At 33.1% G+C, this 21,602-nt stretch overlaps 1 protein-coding gene across 1 annotated transcript; it reads right to left on the bottom strand.

Annotated features, from left to right (window-relative positions):
- Positions 1-10,414: 10,414 nt before the first annotated feature.
- On the bottom strand, positions 10,415-13,128 carry LOC147385944 (bark storage protein A-like). Its single transcript, XM_086424139.1, has 6 exons — positions 12,815-13,128; positions 12,658-12,725; positions 11,426-11,581; positions 11,130-11,339; positions 10,858-11,034; positions 10,415-10,717 (listed from the first exon to the last, which is right to left on the bottom strand). Exons 1-6 carry the CDS (start codon positions 13,068-13,070, stop codon positions 10,544-10,546), a joined length of 1,041 nt encoding a protein of 346 aa, XP_086280265.1. The 5' UTR covers positions 13,071-13,128; the 3' UTR covers positions 10,415-10,543.
- Between the last annotated feature and the right edge of the window lie 8,474 nt (positions 13,129-21,602).

The raw sequence follows: 21,602 nt of genomic DNA, 5'->3' as shown, positions 1-21,602 counted from the left end.
AAAGGCCTAGCCCTTTTTTAAATTATCGGGCGGGTCTGAATTTCGAAATAAAGTTAGAGAGCAATTTTATTACAAAAACACCGACAAACCGTACTTTATGAATCAGGCTAGCATGACTAGTTAGTAAGATTTAAAATCTTACTAAGGGTCATTGGGCTTATATGGATTATCAAATTGGAAATCCAACACCAGTCTTCTAGATTTCGTGGAAAAACTCAAATTCAATTGAAAAGAATTCAAAAAAGAATCCTTTTTGAGTTTGACCGGATGTGTTAAAAATGGATGATTACCGAGCTCCCAAATTAAAATTAAAATTCGACCGTGAAAATTAGTTATAAATTAACCCCATGACTATGGATTTTATGACGTGGATCATTGCTATAAGGTCTGCTGGGTAACAAACATGATAAAATTAAGGGTTTTTTTATAATAAAAATGCAACAATTAAGTCTGTCAGGTAAATCCCTCGTAAAGGTATAGTTGTATTTCAAATTAAATACATATCTGAAGACAATCAATTAATGGTGTGAGTTGTGAACTACTTTCTGAATTTCTAAAAAAAAGGCTACACTTGATCTCGAAATTAAACACATATATGGAGGACAATCATTTAATGACATGGAGTCTTAGAAAGATATATCTTCCACGAGTTGTGAATTTCTGAGTGGATAAAGTTACAATTATTTTACTTTTGAAGCTTAGATAGATAGATATGAGTCATCTGGAAATTAAGAATGTACGTGTGGCGCGGGGTATGAGATATAGGGGCCACTACTACTCGTAAATTTCTGAACGAATAATATTGTTACAATTATTGTATAGTTACACGTGTATAATCAAATTAGAAATCCACAAGACAGCCTTTTAGGTTCTATGGAGAAAATCAGATTAAAAAAAAAAAAAAAAAAACACCCTTTCTAAGCTTGATTGTAGGTGTTGAGCGGTTGTTGAACTCCTCAATTTAAAATTAAAATTCATCAGTGAAAGTTAATATTTTTAAACTTTTTTTTAATAGAATTTTATCCTTTATAATTTTGTAACATCAGATCACATTTTTGAATAATACAAATTGATGCAGTTAAGTAAATAACAATTTAATAACATAAATTTGAATTCTATGATATGGATCCTCACTCCATAGTTTGCCCGATAACAAACTTGATGAAGTGAGATTTGGTAGGTAACAATTTAATTCATGAGTTGATACTTCACTTATTGAATAGTGTAACGGAAATTCAGCACCTCACAAGCAGCAACTCATTAAAACCATGTCCTTGTCAGACACCTCACTACACTATGACTTCATGAGGGAGTCGCACCCAAACATTTCGAGATACTTAGTAGGCGTTTGGATAGGACTCCTTGGCTACTTCTGACTCTTGCGGGGAGTTAGAAGTCGTTTGGATGCGTTTGTATGAACTACTCTTTCGAAGAGTTACTCCGCGCAAGAGCAAGAAATTACTCTTTATGAAGAAGTCAAGAAAACCTATTTCTCAAAACTCTTCTTGCGGGGAGTCAAAATCTAACGGTTCGTTTTACCAAAATACCCCTAACTTTATTAATTTTCTATGAAAATATTTCTAATTCATTTGCCCTTAAATCAAACAAAAGAAACATTTATTAATATTAATTTTTTTTTTTAATTTTGAGTATAATGGATTTAAACACATTATATTAATATTTAATATTTAAAATATTATATTATATTAATATTTATTATATTATATTATATTAACATTTATAGTTAAACACATTATATTAATATTTAATATTTAAAATATTATATTATATTATATTAATATTTATTATATTATATTATATTAATATTTATAGTTAAAATGTCAAAAACAATATAGTTTGAAGGCATATTATGACACTAAAAGACAGTTTGTCAATTTTTTTTAAAAATTTTGAGTATAATGGATTTAAACACATTATATTAATATTTAATATTTAAAATATTATATTATATTATATTAATATTTATTATATTATATTATATTAATATTTATAGTTAAAATGTCAAAAACAATATAGTTTGAAGGCATATTATGACACTAAAAGATAAAAAACAGTAACTGGTATAATATAAGGGTATTCTAGTCTTTTTTCTAGAAGTCATGAGAAGTCAGTATGGTTCCCAAACAAACTTCCAGCACAAAAGTACTTCTGCCAGTACTTCATAGAGTTGATTGCCAAACACCATTTCTGCACATAATTACTTTTCCAGCTCCTCCATAGAGTACTTCAGCTCCTGTTCTTTGGAAGAGTAGTTCTGCTCCTGGTATCCAAACAGGCCCTTAGAATCATGGTCCCATCACTTCATTCTGTAAAGCCCTTATCTTTAATATAAAAAATACGGGAACGAAGATTGTCCAATCTAACCAAAGCAACTAGTTAAGGGATAATAAATACACTTGGGAAATTGTGTTTTGCAACGAAATGCCCTTACAAAAAAACTTTGTGTACAAAATAGCCTCGTATGCTTATTCTCAAAGTGTATTTAGTGCTCTTTATGTGTCCACTAGAACACACATTAACAAAACCCAAAGTTTTTAAGAAAAACACTTTTCTTACTTAGAAAGACTTTAACTCTTAGGTACCAAGGGTCCTGAGGCTCAAATGGATTATCACATTGGCAATCTAACACTGCACCCTTCCAAATTCCATGAAAAAACTTATATCCAAGACAAAAAAGTATAATAAATCTTTTTTTGGCCTTGATCCAAGGTTTTGAAAATGGACTGTTCCAAACTACTTTAGAATTCCCAAATTTAAACTTAAAATTCAACAGTTAAAATAATATATTTTTTTAAATTTTGGTTTTCAAAAATTCAGAGTTTTGTCTTGCAAAACCCTATGGCATTGGATCATGTTTTTGGTTGTCACAAGGTGAGCTCAACGACCCTTAGTAAGAGTCAATATCTTACTAAGTTAGGAAGCCTAGTTTGACTTAAAAGTTTATAAGAAAAACACTTTCCTTCCTAAGTTAATTCGGAAAGGTTCTTAATCTATGTGACCTTGTGGCATCCAAAACCATGATTCGATGTCACATGGATATATTAGACATGTAAAATTCTATTAAATTCGAAAAAAAGAGGGGAAGAAAAAAAAAAGAAAGATGTTGATCTAACTTCCTACGATACAGTGTTGATGTGGCAATCTGCACATTACCATTTTTTTCTTTGTATCTCAAGATAAAATCTAAGAACTGTGCACATTGTCACATCAGCATGGTTATAGGAAGTCAAATTACAACGACTAAAAAAAATTTAAATTACTTTTAGAGTCGTGATAATCTGACTATCCCACGTGGCAAACTCAATTGACTGTGCTCCTCAGTATACATGATTCCCTCGGGATGCACTTCTTTATGGTAAAGAACAGTTGTGTATACCAAGGAGCACAGATCTATGATTCCGAACTTGTTACTTCAAGGTAGTCAATTGAGTTTGCCACATGTAGTAGTCAGATCATCAACATTCTTATTTTTAACCATTATATTTTAATTTTAATTTTTATTTTTATACTTCGATAGCTCTCCACTTTTTAGACTCTGGATCAAGTTCGAAATAATAATAATAATTTTCTTGTTTTGTTTTAGTATGAAATTTTCCTTGAAATCTAGTTGGATTACAAGTGGTTATCCATGTGGGCCCAACGACTCTTAATAAGATTTGAAATCTAACCAACTTAGTCTGATTATTGTTCAATTTTTTAATTAACATCTCATGAGGACCACCAACACTGAGGGGTATGAGAAAACGATAGTAAATATTTCAGGAATTGTGAATTTCTAAGGTAAAGAATAATTAGAATTGTACCATTTGTAAACTTGTTCATCTTTAAATTATATGGAAAAAACTTTGAAACCGGGGCAGCCAGCTTCAAAATTTTGAAGAAATCCACTCCATTGTATTAACGTGGAATTTTTAAGGAGGTGTTTAAAATTTTGGCAGAAATATAGGGGTGCAAAATAATTTCAAAACGCCATGTGTCATATGATAACAAAGAGGTTCCTTCAAAATTTGAAGCAGGCTCCCACTTCAAAGTTGGATTCAAATTATACACATAGCGCTTCATAGGTCCATCAATTGGTGTGGGGTCTAAAAAACCTAGCACATTTTCCACAAGTGAATTATCTGAATTAATAAAGTTGCAATTATTGTCCAATTGTAGACAGATTTCTTATCTCCAAATCAATAATGTGTGGTGTAGAGGGTGGAGATCCTTGTTTAGTAATGTCCCGTTTAATTCTTGAAAAATTCGTGAATTTTTCTTTTTTTCACTGAAAGTTTTATTCTCCAGATTATTTAATTATTTTGAATAATTTATGGATTTTTAGCTTGAAAAAAATAAAACACATTTTTTACGAATTATATGATTTTTACGAATACTTATAAAACTTGGTGGAAAAAGAATGCTACTATAACTTGTTGTATGTTGTAAAGTGTAACTTGTAAGTTGTGATGTGTAATAAGTCGACTTTGAAGCAGACATGTTTCAAAGTTTTGGAGGAATCCACTTTTTTACATGACAAATGTCCATTTTATCTTTAAAAAAATAACGATATGTTTCTATATATTTATTTGAGATTACACCTTAATTTTTCAAATTGATGATTTATCCCTTAACTTCAGTCTTCTTTAAAAAATCAATGGAACAATAACCTCAATGTCCTCGTTATCACCACCATCATTATTATCATCACCATTAACATGTCTAATTTCATCATTACCATCATTATCATATGGCCAAATTTTTTATTTTCGAACTTTTAAAATGAAACGGATAAAGTACATATGAAGCATATGCCGCATATTTTTTCATTTATTGAATTTTTGGCAAAATTTTAGATCAGATTTTTGCAATCCAAAATCGAATAGAACTCAAATTTTCATGAATCGAATTTTTATCATATTCCGAATTGCTAACAAGGGTGGAGACTTGTTAGGATATCAATATAATTATAGGATATTTGTTTGAAAGGGACCGTAAGTTTCTTGGGAAAACGAATTCTACCCTTCCATTGTTTCTTGAAAAATGATAAAGAGAAGAAAGTTGAATTTTAATTTTTACGTGGGGATAATTGCTAGAGAAATAACATTAGGAGGTGGAAAAATTATTTTGTTGAATTGGGGTGGCGTGGGAAAAAGTGGGTACAACATTTGGGATTTTGAACACTGGACCTACCCTTCCTCAGGAACTTATCAAGGCTCGACTTGTCATTAGGCCAACCCCTTGGATTATTACACGTGATTATCAATGTCGGCCCAACGAATAATAATAAGATTTAAAATCTTAACAACAGTGTGGGGGTCTGAGAAAGCGACAGCAACTTTATCTATGTGGGCCCAACGAATAATAATAAGATTTGAAATCTTACCAACAGTGTGGGGTCTGAGAAAGCCACAGCAAATCTTTCACGATTTGTACCATTTGTAGACTTGTTTATCTTTAAAATATATTGAACAACCTTGCAGCGGCTAGCCTGCTTCAAAATTTCCATTGAATTAACGTGGCATTTTTGAGGAGATTGCTCGGTTCGAAGTCGGACTCAAATTATACACAGAGCGCCTCACAGGTACTTCATGTGGGGTCTGAAAACCAAGCACATTTTTCACAAGCGAATTATCTGAATTAATAAAAGTGCAATTATTGTACAATCGTACATAAATTTCTTATCTCCAAATCAATAATGTGTGGTGCAGAGACTGGAGACTTGTTTGGTATATCCATATAATTGCAGGATATCCGTTTGAAAAATAATGTAAATTCCTTGGGAAAACGACAAAAAGAAGAAAGTGGATTTTTAGTTTTGACATGGGGGTATTAGCCAGTGGAATTACATTAGGAGGTGGGAAAATTATTTTGTTGAGTTGAGATGGCGTGGGTGCAACTTGGTCGAGTCTAAATCGAGAATCGAATCAAATCGATAGCTTTGGACTGGGTTGATTTGGTTTTAAGCAAGTCGTGATTCAGTTCTGGACTAAGAAAATGGAGAATCGGTCTATTTAGTTCATTCTCAATTCAAGGTTTGGGTAGAATCAGAATCCAAAATATAGAAACAATGGTTTTTCAAAATATGTATATATATATAACAATGGGACATATGTAAAAACAATGGTTTTTCAAAATATGGGTAAGAGGTTTTGGATTGAACTGATTTTTTGTGATGACGGTCTTTATGATGAGAAGATCATTCTCACAAAAAATAAGTTCAATTTGAAATTTGTAAGTCCATCAAAAGTGATTTACAAATTATTGGTAAAAAATCGACAATCCACAATCTAAATCACTTTAGATGGAGTTAGATGTTTCAGATTGGACTGATTTTTTAGGATGATCTTCTCATCATAGAGATCATCCTCACAAAAGAAATCTACTCAATCCAAAATCTCTAACCCATATTTTGAAAATTTATTATTATTACATTGTTTTTACATATGGCTCATGATCCGTCCCCGATATATATATATATACATGGGAAATGTTCAGCACCAAACATTTTGACAAAACATTTTTCAAAACATGGGTTAGAAGTTTTGGAATTGGTTGATTTTTGGTGAGGATGATTTCTACGGTGAGGAGATCATCATCACAAAAAATCAGCCCATTCCGAAACTTCTAACTCCATGAAAAATGGTTTACAAAAAATGAACGGTCCACGATTTTTCAACTTGTAAACATGAGGCTAGAAGTTTTGGTATGGGCTGATTTTTGGTGAGGAGGATCTCCTCACCGTAGAGATCATCCTTGCCAAAAATCAGCCAATTCCAAAACTTCTAACCCATGCAGGACAAAAATGATTTGGCTAAAATGTTTGGTGCTGAACGGGGCCCTATATATATATATATAAATTAAGAGAACTGTTTTTGGAACCTGACTTTTACTTATTACACCCTAATTAAAAATAAAGATAATAAGTAAATGATTGAGATTAAGTAAAAGTTGGCGAGTCTAACAGTCGATAGAAGCTCTATTTTCTTTGCTAGATTTCTATTTTTTTTTAAGGATTTTACATGAGCCTAATCATAATCGTAAACAATTACTTAATTTTTTTTTAGAAAGTGTCATAATGTTTTGTAATGAAATTATAATTTTGAGTTAAAACCTTTGTAATGTTTGAATAGTGTGTTTTAATATTTAATTGGGGTGAGACTAATCCAATTGTCACATGCACCACCCCCTCCTAAGGTCCTACGTGCAACTAGTTGAGTTTAGGGTCAACTAGACCCTAGAGGGTGGCCCCTAAGAATTCATTGCTTCGTGGGGTTTCGAACATTTGACCTACCCTTCCTGAGGAGCTTATCGAGGCTCGGCTTGCCAGTAAGCCAACCCCTTGGGTTATTACATGTGGTTATCTATGTGGGCCCAATGACTCTTAATAAAATTTGAAATCTTCCCAACTTAGTCAGGTTATTGTTCAATTTTTTAACTGACATCTCACGAGGACCACCAGCACTATGGGGTTTGAGAAAACTATAGTAAATCTTTCAGGAGTTGTGAATTTATGAGGGAATGAATAGTTAGAATTGTACCATTTGTAGACTAGTTCATCTTTAAATTATAAGGAAAAAACTTTGAAGCGGGGCAGCCAGCTTCAAAAATTTGAAGAAATCCACTCCATTGTATTAACGTGGCATTTCTATGGAGGTGTTTAAAATTTTGACAGAAATATAGGGGTGTAAAATTAATTCAAAATGCCACATGTCATATGGTAACCAAGAGGTTCCTTCAAAATTTGAAGTAGGGTCTCGCTTCAAAGTCGAACTCAGATTATACACTGAGTGCCTCAAAGGGCCATCAATGGTGTGGGGTCTAAAAAACCTAGCACATCTTCCACAAGTGAATTATCTGAATTAATAAAGTTGCAATTATTGTACGATCGTAGATATATTTCTTATCACCAAATCAATAATGTGTGGTGCAGAGGGTCGAGACTGGAGACTTGTGGGGATATTAATATAATTGCAGGATATTGTTTGAAAGGGAATGTAAATTTCTTGGGAAAACGAATTCTACCCTTTCATTGTTTCTTGAAAAATTATAAAAAGATGAAAGTTAATTTGTAGTTTTGACGTGGGGGTAATCCCTAGAGAAATAACATTAGGAGGTGGGAAAATTATTTGGTTGGGTTGGGATGGTGAGGAAAAAAGTGGGTGCGAATAGTGTGTTTTAATCTTTAATTGGAGTGTGATAAACAACTTAAGATATTTGGGTATAATAAGTAAAAGTTGGGGTGCCAATAGCAACTCTCTAAATTAATGATCGCATAGATTAATGATTTATTATATGAAATTTCATACTCATTATTTATTTACTTTTTTCTTCATTAAAAATATGTTGCTTCGAAGTAGGTTGATTGGATATCGATAGTCTATAGAACCAAACCCATTCGAGCTTAGTTCGGTTTGGTTTGATTTGGTTATGTTGCTATGTTGGCTCGGTTTTGATTCTTATTTAGTATAACCAACCTATTTTTGTTTGGTTATGATTTGGCTACAAATAGAACCGAGTTGCATACCTATGCATTACCATTTTCTCTCTTAGGTGAATAATTGTTTAATTTAAGTGGAAAATATATGCACAATCGTCCTCACAATCTTCATGGAAAATCATTTTTCTGCACATTTTTCATACAGACTTGTAGTGTCTAAGGGGCAGTGTGGAAAATATGTGTTTATGGTTAATATCTGATTAGAGAAATTGATTATCAAAAAATTGTTCATCTATTTTGTTTCTATAAATTGATTTCAGATTTTTCTTTTGTTGATCCTTTTTCTGTGATTGTATTACAAAATACTAGTACAGATAAATTAAAAAAATAGCCAAGGCAGTTTCTGTAAAGTTTAACATGAACATGGTTCATTAGTAAAATATTATACAGGTAGGAGCATCTCTCATTTCTAGTGGCTCGAACAAACGAAAACCACCATGCAGAGTGGTGTCCCATTCCTATGACGATGTTAGGTGCCTATGTGGCACATTAGTTCAAACACATTGGGCTTTGTGCGCAAGTTACTTAAGAGCCTTAGGTATTTTAAACTCCAACAAAAAAATGCCACGTGGACTCTTTACCTTTATTATGGGAACGGGACATCACTGTGTTGAATTATGAGCCTTTTTATTTATTTATTACGGGTGAGGTATTTTCATTGCCTTGAGACTCATGTCTAAGGATTGGCCTACGATATGTACTCTCTTTCAAGCAACTCGAACAAGAACACATGTCAAATCTACCATATTATTTATAGGTGGGTGGCGGGTGAGACAAGAGCATAGGTCGAGATGCAAATTTATATTGTTCTCTACATGGCATATTTTTGGTTGTAGATTAAGAAGTCTATTTAGCTAACTATTATGTATGTGTAATGATTTTGTAACTCAACTTGATAGGGTGACTCAAAAACTCTACTGACATGTATCCTGTAAGAACCCTAGATTTTTCTCTTGGGATACTTAATTGCACATCTCCATAAAACATGTGTAGTCGTGTATTTTGAGGGAAAAAAATCTACAATTCTTTCAATTGCCACGTCAGTGAGTTTTTGAGTAATGATGTCAAGTTAGTTACAAAATAAGCACTCATTATGTATATTTTTAGATAACTCATGAAAATCTAGCTATCCAATATGTTATATATGTTCTTTTGAGATTCTCATTTCAAAGTCATTTTGATTGCTTTCGTGGACAATTTTGACTTTTTTATTCAATGGTTCATCTGAATGAATAACAAAGATGTTTGGGCAAGGTGCTTAGTTCAATAGCTGACCAACTTAGCCCAAATTTTACTTCCTTGGAAGAAGTCCATATATATATATATATATAGAGGGTCCCGTTCAATTGCTAACTTTTTGGCAAAACATTTTTCAAAACATGAAAAAATCAGTCCATTCCAAAACTTCTAACTCATGTTTTGAAAAATGTTTTGCCAAAAAGTTAACCATTGAACACTATATATATATATGGGTAGAGTTTGGAGGTCTTGAAGAGAACCAAAGATTGCACCAAACATTTTTTCTATGTATGAGTCAGAGATTTCGAAATGGGCTAATTTTTTGTGAGGATGATCTTTATGATGATGATATCATCCTCACCAAAAATCAAAAAATCAACTCATGAGTTGATGTAGTAGTGCCTAAATCCTTGACGAGTCATGATAATATGACATGTCAGGTGGCATACTCAAATGACTACATGACGTGAACAAGTTTAAAATCGTAGATTTATATGCCTCGGGATACACGGTTCTCTTGGGATACATTTTTTATGGGAAAGTGCAATCGTGTATTTAGATCTACGGTACCCAAACTTATCACATCATGGAGTCATTTGAGTATGCCACCTGGTGAGTCATGTTATGAGGACTCATCCTTGAGAGTTTCATTTGTTTCCATGTAAGTAAAGTAGCTTAAAAAAAGGCATACAAGGACTTATTTATCATAGATGATCATGTCCATTACATTGGGATTTTGACCACAACTAACACTGCCCTTGATCGATCAGATTAAGGGCTCTACTTGATCACATAGGTTTTAGATTAAAAGTCCATATATTCATTAGGAAGAGTCTTGATAAACTGAACGACTGCTTCGGCAACATTAATAGATGCTAAGGAGCTGAAGTCAGAGCTCTGGTCCTCTTCTGATTTTGCTCCAGCTAAGTTTGACAAACCTCGAAAGACGATCACTTGACTATCAGCGGACAAGCTTGTCTGTAAAGCAAAACAGTTGAAATCAAATGTTAAGTGGCACAGACATATGTAGATCATCGCAATAAAGAGTGATAGTACGACCAAAAAGAACGTGAGATTGAAATCAAATAATTTAGCTGTATAAGAAAGAAAATACTTGCCATAACAACGTGTGCACTCTCCATATCCAAAGATGATACCCCGAAAGTTTTGAAGAGGAACTCTCTATATGCAGCATTGTCCACAAATATGTCAGAGGTTGAGCCCTTTAGACCAACCACCACCTCGGGCTTACGTAGAAGGCAACTAGAGAAAACACACCTCTGAAGTTCCATCCCCTGAACGAAATGAATTTGAAATATATTTTAATTGAAGCTTCCAAAGACCAAAAACTAAAAAATTAAGTAGAAAGCAAAGGGTGCATGCATCCGACCTTCAATTTGGAAGCCAAATCATGCAAGTTCTTGCTTGTTTCTACCCAAAACTTTTTTTCAGGTTCATCAATCACTCCCGCGTTGGAGTAGTATTCCTCGGGACTATACCCAACGCTTCCCAACTTGTTGATCACTTCTCCCTCTGGTACATTGTAACTTCCAAACTCCAAGTGAGCAACATCATTGCTCGATAAAGGCTCATTAGGATTCTGAAAATTGTAAAAATTTGTGATCAGTTACACTAATGGGAAGGAGGAAGAAAGATTAAACAGAGATTAGTATTGCGATAACAGACCCGCCAATCCCATAGGCCTGTGTGAGCAAACCGCTTGGGGATAATGACGTCTCCGATGGATAAGGAATTGTTGGCGTTACCAGCAACGCCAAAATGGATGATCCCCGTCACATAGAGTTCATAAATCATTGTTGTTGTTGCCGCTACAGCGTTCCTCTGATTGGTACAAATAACCATAGGTAATTAGCTTAATCCGTCATGTGGGTAATTAGAACAATTTGTCTATAAATGTGATCTTTGTGTTATATACCAAGTACAGTCCCGTTTTTTAAGAGTTCGCTATTTTATTATGGAGCCTATACATTATATCAATATGCAAGGATCATAGCTTTCATTTCATTTCTAGGTCATATGCACGTGCTAACACATTAACATATGGTTCGTTCCCATCATCTGAATCAATTAGAGGTTATCGAGAAAAAAGAAACCCACTAGACAACTGATGGGGTTTGAATGGATTCAATAAGAAACTACATTGGACCCATAAAGAGCCCATTTGGATACAAGAGTCACGATCGGATGCACCCAGGGTGGAGGATTGAAACCCTCCTCCCAAACCTCAACACTTGCAACGTAAGCCACAATCCAAGGAAATTTTCAAAAGGAGAGATTTTAAGCATTAATTTCTTGGATTGTGCCTTATGTGATATGTGTTGAGGTGTGAGAGGAGGGTTTCAATCCTCCACCCTAGGCATGCGATTCGGTGTCTTTGGGATACAAAGTAGAAAGTAATTTCCATTTACTTTTTAAATAGTTAAGGTTTTTTACTTTTCATAGTTTTTTTAAGAGTCGTGATCCAGATCGATGTCTTGTTCCTATAATAATGTCAGGTATTATGCTGGCACGTTTTTGAGTGCAAACACAAAAACAAGAGCAGATTCTCTATAGCCCTTTTCTCCGGTAGCTTTTGTTCTAAAGTCCATAGAACACCACATTCAAGGAAAATAACAGATTTGAAAAAAATATATCAAAAGAAGCTTTTTTTTTTAATCCTTAATCAAGTGTTCGAAAATGGATGGTCACTCTACTCTTATATATAACCGATTGGATATCATCTTGATGATGTGACACATTCTCTCATGTATATAAGATGGGTTAGCGACCTTCAAAACCATTTTTTCACACACAAAAAAAAAAAAAATTAATAGTTTTCTAACAACCATCCATGACTCGTACACAAGTAGAAGCAAAATGCAGAAAGTGATGGATGAATAAGGAATAAATTTGTTTACCAGTCCAACTCCACACCTCACATAGACGACCCCCTTCCCATGGATCTTCCCATAATGGTATCGCCTCCCTATCACATACACAACCCAAAAATACAGTCACTCTCTTCATTAAAGAATTAAATAAAGCTTAAAATCTTCAAAAACCCAGAGAATACACCTGCTAGATCAAGGAGTGGATTTTCTGAGTCAGGTACAAAGTCTCCAGTAGCAAAGAATGCTTCTTCTTCAGGTGCGTCTACAGCGATGAGACCAATGCGTGGTCCTCGGTCATCCTTCAACTTCAGGATTGTCTTCCTCGAATACTTGCTCAAGACGTCTGAGGGCTTAGCAGAGACACAATTAACAACCACCAATGAGATCACCACCACCACCAACATCACATATGAAGAGACTGTTGCTTGCTTTGCTGCCATGGCTCAGCTTAGTTTGTGTTCACTTCTTCAACTGATGGGTTTCTCAATTCATTTGGAGCTCCTATTTAGTACAAAAGTAACACAGATCCCTAGGGTCATCTGATGGTGTGGAGGGCCTGCATGGGAGACCAGCACATTTTCCATGTGTTGCGGTTAATTTCTGAATAAATAAAGTTGCAATTGTACGATTGTGTCACGTCGATTATCTCGAAATAATTTTTTAAGTCAGGCTAGCATAACTTGCTAAGTAGATTTCAAACCTTACTGCTCACATTGTGGCATCCGAAAACAACATCATATGACACAGGGACGTTGAGGAAAAAATTAAAGAACTTTGAAAACATATTTAGAAATTTTTTTCTAACTATTGAATTTTAAATTTGGGAGTTTTCGTAGCCTCTCATTTTCACTTCTTCGGATAATGTTCAAAATGTTTTTTCCATGAAATCAAGACGATTGGTGTTGGTCCCAAAGACCTTACTAAGATTTGAAATCTTACTAATTTAGTAGCCGAATCGTTTTTCATAATGAACACGGGCTTTGTACCGGCCATAGATACTCCTAAGAAATTAAATTTTGTATCCAAAATGCACTCAAAATGATTATTTTATCAAAATACCCCAAGATACTAATTCCCCAGGTGTATTTCCACACGCTAAAAAATAAAAAAGTGTTGATTTTGTAACTCAACCTGACAGAATGCAAGAACCGAAGATATTTTCCCTTGGGATACACAACTGCACATGTTTTATGGGGATGTACAATATTGTATCTTGAGGGAAAAAATCTACTGCTCTTTCGGGATATACGTCAGTTGAGATTTTGGGTTACCCTGTCAGGTTGAATTACAAAATCATTATACTTTAAAAAAACCTATTAAAGAAAAATCTGGTAGACAATAAATTGATGTTGTGAGGTCATAAGAAAGAAGCTTAGAACAATTATTGTATGATTGTCTGTGATCATCTCGAAATTAATCACAGGTCTAGAGGACAATCAATTATTGTGTGGCCGTATGGGTCTAAGAAACCTATAGCACATCTTTCACGATTTGCGAATTTCTAAATGGAAAAAGTTATTTTACTTTTAAAGCTTAGATGAGTCATCTCGAAATCAATAGAGAGATTTACTGGTAGACCTATATGTGTTGCAATTTTATTAAAAAACACTTTTACTTTTTCAAGTTTATTATTCAACAAACCTAAATTTCTAAAATCAGACTAGCCTGACTAAGTTAGTAGAATGTCAAATCTTACTAAGGGTCGTTAGGGCCACATGGATAATCATATCGGCAATCCAACACCATAGCCTTCTAGATTTCACGGAAAAACTCATATTTAAAATAAATAAAAAAAAAATCAGTTTTGGACTTGATTCCAAGTTGTTGTAAATGGACGATTACCAAACTCTCAGATTTAAAATTAAAATTCAATAGTGAAAGCAAACATTTTTTTTGAAATGTTCTTTTTTAAAGTTCTAAGATTCTTTCTTTTACTACAGTGTGGTCTCAGATCATGTTTTTGATGCCATAAATTGATGTGGCAGAAACTTCCTTACTAGCTTAGAAAGGAATTGTTTTTCTTTCTTAATAAATCTTGGAGTGGGACCCACATCATTTAGATAATTAAATACCTATAATATCTTTAATTCTTTTAATCAAATACCTATTATATCCTTTGTATGTTTTCAGAGAGAATAGATGTTGAAAATATATAACAAGTATTAATTTAAAGAACTGGAGGTATTACAAAACGTGTAGATCCAACTACAAGGTTTGTTTTGTAACAAACACCATAAAATAAGGGAGTTTGTATAATAAAAGACTACTGATAATTTGACGCTCTTTTTTTCAAACGTCCCAATATGCTCTCTAACCTGGCAGTTATAGAATCATATATCTTTTTCTTGTGTATCCTAAAGCAAATAATCTATGGTTCTGTGATAGGGGTGTAAGGGGGCATCTGGAAAAAAACATTAGATTATCACGACTCTAATATAAATGCAACAAATAGGTTTGTCTGATAATCTCACAATTAATAATGTGTGGTGTGGGCTCTAATAAGCTACAGGCCTAGAGAAATTTTCACTACTTGAGAATTTCTGAACGAATAAATTTACAATTGTATGGATATAGAGGTGTTGAACGTCTCAAAATTTAAACAAATCTCAAGGACAACCAAGTTATGGTGTGGGTAGGTCTGAGAAACGTATGGCACATCACTGAGTTGTGAAATTCTAAATGGATAAAATTACAATTATTGTACAACTAGGTATGCCATCTCGAAATTAATATGGTGTGATGTAGTGGGTGGAGACTAGGGATCGTTTGCAAGGGAATATAAATTCCTAAGGAAAATGAATTTTGATAAGTACCAGACAATGTAGGATTAATGTAAAATGTAGAATTAATGTCAAAATAATAGAGACATTGTCTGAATTTCCAACCTAAAGTATTGTTTTTAATTAGTAAATCTCTAAAGTATGTTTTTAAATTAATTTAATGATTTTTAGGTAAATTAGGACATTTTGCATATTTTAAATTTAATATTTGGAATTTAACTTTTGTGTAATATCTGTTTTGCAAATATTCAAGGAGACCTAGTCAAGATATTAGAGTCTAAAAGTGGATAAGTCAAAGGATTAGAGTAAACAATGAAAAACCAAAGTCAAATACACAAAGTTAACTGCAACGCGATGGACCTTGACCGCGATGAGGTGAACATAGATAATTACAAGAGGAAATTTGTGCACATTTTTGATAAAAAAGACTCGTGGTGAAATAGAGTCCAACTCCATCTCTCTTCCCCCCATCTTTTTCTATATTTTTCTTATAATTTTTAGTTTAATTTTGTTGTAAGTTGAAGAAGTTGGAAGTTTCTTGAAGATTGCAAAGTGAAGATCAAGATCAAGATCAATCCAAGCATCTCTCTCTCTCTCTCTCTCTCTCTCTCTTTCAATTTAAGTTAGATCTTGCAATGACTCCCTTTCAAGGAAAATCGTGGAAACCACGAGCAAGTTGTAATTTAGTTTTAGTTCCTTTAATTTATGTCTTAAATTCTCTTAAATCTTAATAGGTTTCTCTTCACAAAAATATTTTCTCTTAATTTTATTTTAAGAATATTTTTCATTATCCTTCATTGCATGATGTGAGCTTTCATCATTGGGGTAAGTCCCATTATGAAGGATGCTCAAAATGATGAAAGATCATTAAGAGGTATCATTTTATATGGGAAGGAAACCTTGGACATTTGGACATTTGACAATCAGACTATTTGATCTCCCTTCTGAATTAAGATCGTTTACCCGATCTTAATTTGAATCATATAAAGGACATTAAATTAAAAGACTAATACTAATTACTAACTTGTCTCTTGGCGGAATCAATTCCCCTAGACTCCTTAACTTGCTTTATTTCTTGTGAATTTAATTTTTGTATTTACTTTTCTGTAATTTCAATTTTAGCTTACAATTCCAACATCAAATTCAATTTTAAAAATTTACTCGTTTAGTTCTTGCTAATTTTGTTACACTTTGATAACCCCCATTTTTATTGTAGATTTGACCCCTCACTTGCCAAAAAAAATTAAAGGAATTTTATTTGTTTAATCACATAAATTAAACATTGATTTTACAACGAACATAGACCGACCCTTACTTGCCATATGAAGTTAATGTTTTATACATTTTATTTGTTCGGAAGATTATAACAAGCTACAAGTGATACTTTATTATCAGTATTGCAAGAGTGGCGAACAAATTCTATCAATATCTATCACATAAATATGCATGGATCAGCATAGTGTGTAACACAATATCTAAGATTTTCCTTTCTCAATTCATTTGGATCTCCTATTTAATGCAAAATTAACACATATCCCTAGGATCATCCGATGTAATGTAGGACCTGCATCGGAGACCAACACATTTTCCATTTGTTGTGAATTAAAGCGCTTTTCTAGCCTCAACCTACGATTGAGTCTCTCCATCAATATGATCGTTAGGATTTAAATACGAGCACTGATATTCTCGAGATTAGTTTCAATCTTCTAGGGATTAATACACCTTTTCCTAGGGTTATTTTGTCTTTGGAATCCTTACCATCCCAATGGTCATGTTGATGAAGAATGTCAACCTGTTAGTGAGGGTAGCATTTTCGGTGAATTAATTTTTGAATTTCTTAATAAAGTTATAGTTGTACTCAAAATTAATCACAGATCTAGAGGACGATCAATTGATCGCATGGATATGGCATAAAATGGGTAGGGACTTTTATCAAAAATCCGAATGATCAAAAATCCAAATTTAGCGGGTTTTGATACTTGGAGTAGATTTGAATAAAAATTGGGTTGAATATGGTGTGATGTCCAATGATTTGAGTTATATACAGATCCATCAATATATCCACCTAGATCCACAGGATACATTGCTTTGAAAATTATATTTTTAGGTTTTTCAAATTATACTTTTTTAACTACTTTAATATATTATAAAATGATGGTAAAAACATAGAATGAGTCATGATAAATTGACACGTTCAAATTGATGAGGTGGACGTGGTAGGTGCACAGAACCACATATATTTTTCTTCAAGATACATTAGGAAAAAGATATCAACTGTGTCAGTTTATATATCATTAGTCAAATTGAATTATATACCTATTAACAAAAAAGTATAGAAGAAAAAATGTTGAACAATTTGATCCAGAATTATCCGATCGACTCAACCCGAATCAAGCAATTCATTCGAGTCGGATCCAAATTAATTGATATCAAATTTATTCAAATATGATTTATGTCGTAGGATCCGTGTTAGATTCAGCGCCGGATCTAGGTAATACAATTCTGCTGTGAATATGAATATACTTACATCCAAAATCCAACCTGTTAGAAGAAGCCATGCTCGCACGTTTTCCACGACTTGTGAATTTATAAAGTTACAATTGTTACAAGATTCTTGAAATTAATCACAGATTTTAGGACCATCAACTAATGGTACGGTGTGGGGTCTGAGAAACTTATGTGACATAAATTGAAATAGATCTTGAGGGCAAGATCTTGATGGATAAGGCTATAGCACATCTTCAATTATGAATTTCCAAATGGATAAGGCTAGAATTATTGTATGGCTAGACATGTCATCTCAAGATTTAATAAGGTGTGATGTGATGGGTGGAGCTGGACTAGGGATCAAAATATGATTGTGAAAAATTCGTTTTAAAGGAAATATAAATTTGATTAAAAAAATAGGCATAGGAAAATGAATTCTTTCAGTTTTGAAAAATGTAAAGTACATTTTTTATTTTGATGTGGTGTAATCGTGAGATAACAACATTAATAGTTGAGAAACTCATTTTGATGGGGGTGGGGTGGAAAAACATTTTCCCTCAAAATGAAAAATCATTTTGAGTAAAAAATTGAATCGCAGGGAAAATATACTTATAATCATACACCTCACAATTTTTAAGTAAAATTATTTTTCTGACCAATTTTCATTTGCAATCATACAGACCTTTAGTATCCAAGTTGTGATGTGAAAAGTGTCATTATTATCTTTTACACTACTATCAGGAGTGGGCCAATGGATTTTTGTTTGAATTCTTAGGTTTTGATTCTCTTATTTTTTTTATTTTGTATTTATAGAATCGCACTAGAGAAACTGATTTTCAGGATTTCTTTTATCTATATTGTTTCTATTGCATTGATTTCAGATTTTTCTTCTTTTGTTATAAAATATCATACAATGAGTGGTTGCAACTCTGTTTTTAAAGCGTGACAAAAATAAAAGAAAACCACACGAAAAAAATAATGGAAAGAGAGATATTACCATTAATTGTTGTTTATTGTTGGTATTCAGCCTTCACTTTTCTATCGATGAGTACAAAGATGTGGGGGTGTGGAGGCCCTCAAAAAAAAAAGTCTATAGAGCCCCGTACAACCATTTTAATGGATTTTGTCATAAAGAAATTGTTAAAAAAATGGAGGCCCTCAAAAATTAAACACGTTCTTCATTCGCACCGACGATCCAACCTGTACGAGTGGAGGTGCAGAGTAATTGCATCATTTGTTGCTTTGGGGGTTGGAGGAGAGAGAAGATAAAGAAGATTCATGTCTGAGGATTGTCCCAAGACACTATGGAAATTTTTTTTTTTTTTTGGTACCGAAACTGTCTTAAAAGAAATTTTTTTTACCAAAAATATCCTCAGGAGATCGCTCCCAAGGAATTTATTTAATGCATTTTAATGTGTATTTGGAACACGTGTTAAAAAATCCAAAAAATATATATCCTCTCACAATCAACTCGAATAAAGGTATCAGGTTTAAAATTAATCATATTCGTGTGTGGGTTGGCGGGTGAAATTCATGTAAGTATTGCTTTAGAGCATGCAAGATAGTCACTTTGAACTTGTGAATTTGTCACTTTAAAATCTTTGAGATCATCACCATTCACGTTTTGGTAATTAAAATGAATAGTGAGTCAAAGTGTTGAATTCACTATCTATTGTAGAGTTTACCATTTAATCAAATCAAATTGTATATATATATATATATATATATATATATATATATATATATATATATATTTTCTAAGCAAGCAAAAATTATATATCTTTTAACAAAAAAGTATAAAAGAATAAATGTTGAACAATACGATTCGGAATTATCTGATCAACTCAACTCGAATCAAACAATTCAGTAGAATCGGATCCGGGTTAACTGATATCAAATCAAATTTATTCAAATAGGATTTATGTAGTAGGATCCACGTCAAATTCAAATTCAGATCTAAATAATACAATTCCACTTTGAATATGGATATACTTAGATCCGGCCCAAATCCAACCGATTAAAAGAAGCCATGCTAGCACGTTTTCTACAACTTGTGAATTTATAAAGTCACAATTATTACAAGATTCTTGAAATTAATCGCAGATCTTAGGACCTCAATTAATGGCATGGTGAGGGGTCAGAGAAAATTATATCACAATAATTGAAACTGATCTTGAGGGCTATAAAGTTTTGGTGGGGTTGGGGTGTGCAAAGTCTATGGCACATCTTCAGTTGTGAATTTCTGAATGGATAGAATTAGAATTATTGTACGGTTAAACATGTCATCTCAAGATTTAATAAGGTGTGATGTGGTGGGTGGAGATGGATTAGGTATCAATATGATTGTGGAAAATTAGTTTTTAAAGAAATATAAATTTGATGAAAAATAGAAACACGAAAATGAATTCTTTCATTTGATTGTTATTTGAAAAATGTAAAGGTCATTTTTTGTTTTGATGTAGAGTAATTATGAGATACTAACATTAGTAGTTGAGAAAATCATTTTGATAGGGGTGGGGTGGAAAACATTTTCCCTCATAAATGAAAGATCGTTTTGAGTAAAAAAATTGAATCTTACGGAAAATATACGCACAATCGATGAGTACACAGATCAGCGATGTGGAGAAAAAAAAGTTTGTAGAGCCCCGTACAATCATTTTAATGGATTTTGTTATAGAAATTGAGGCCCTTACTCGCACCGACAATCCAACCTGTACGAGTGGAGCAAGAAGATAAGGAGGGGATGATAATTAATTTCCGTCACATCAAATCCTTTGTTGCTTGATGGTTGGAGGAGAAAAAGATTAGGAGTAGCAAGAAGACAATGAGGGGGTGATAATTAATTTCCGTCACATCAAAGCCTTGAGATTTGTTCCTTTATGGCTCGAGGAGCAAAAAGATAAGGAGGAGCAAGAAGATAAGAGGGTGATAATTAATTTCCGTCACATCAAAAGCTTTGAGATTTGTCATTGGAGGAGCAAGAAGATAAGGAGGGAGTGATAATTAATTTCCGTCACATCAAAACGTTGAGATTCGTGTCTGAAGATTGTCCAAGAAACATCGATTTTTTTTCTTTTTAGGTACCAAACCTGCCTTGAAAGAATTTTTTTTTACCAAAAATATCGATTTTTTTACCAAAAATATTCTCAGGTTTGTTTAATGAACTTTAATATGCGTTTGTGACTAGTGTTAAAAAAATCCAAAAAGTATATGTACCCTTTTGCAACCAACTCGAATAAAGGTATTGATGTGAAAATTTATCATATTTGTGTGTGGGTTGACGGATGAAATTCATGTAAACATTGCTTTTAGATGTACCATCTTGCAACTAACTTGGACAAGAGCACATGTTAAGAATTTTACCCGAAGGGAGGAGGATTGGAGAATTCATCATCCGTGGAAGGAGGTTAATTCGATTGTCCATTCTTTAGCAACATTTGTAGTGATGGGTAGATCTTTTGCTTTATTTTACAATGTAAATGATCTGCTTTGATTGTGAGAAAACACAATGTAGAGGATTCCTTGGAATCCTAAGAAAGTCGTGATGAGCTAGACAATAAAATATTGAACTATATAATAAAAAGTGGTAACCTCCACTCTACAAATGCAATCCAGAATTCTTTTTCGTTTTTGTATTTCTTTTTTTGCTTTTATGTTTTTTGACTTTGATATTGGGTAAATTTAAATTTTCCCTGAATACCCAAA

This window comes from Akebia trifoliata, chromosome 14 (assembly GCF_017979445.1).
Source record: "Akebia trifoliata isolate Shusen 1 chromosome 14, ASM1797944v1, whole genome shotgun sequence".
NCBI lineage: Eukaryota > Viridiplantae > Streptophyta > Magnoliopsida > Ranunculales > Lardizabalaceae > Akebia > Akebia trifoliata.
Note: the sequence above shows the minus strand (reverse complement) of the source record. Positions and strands in the feature narration are given on the sequence as shown.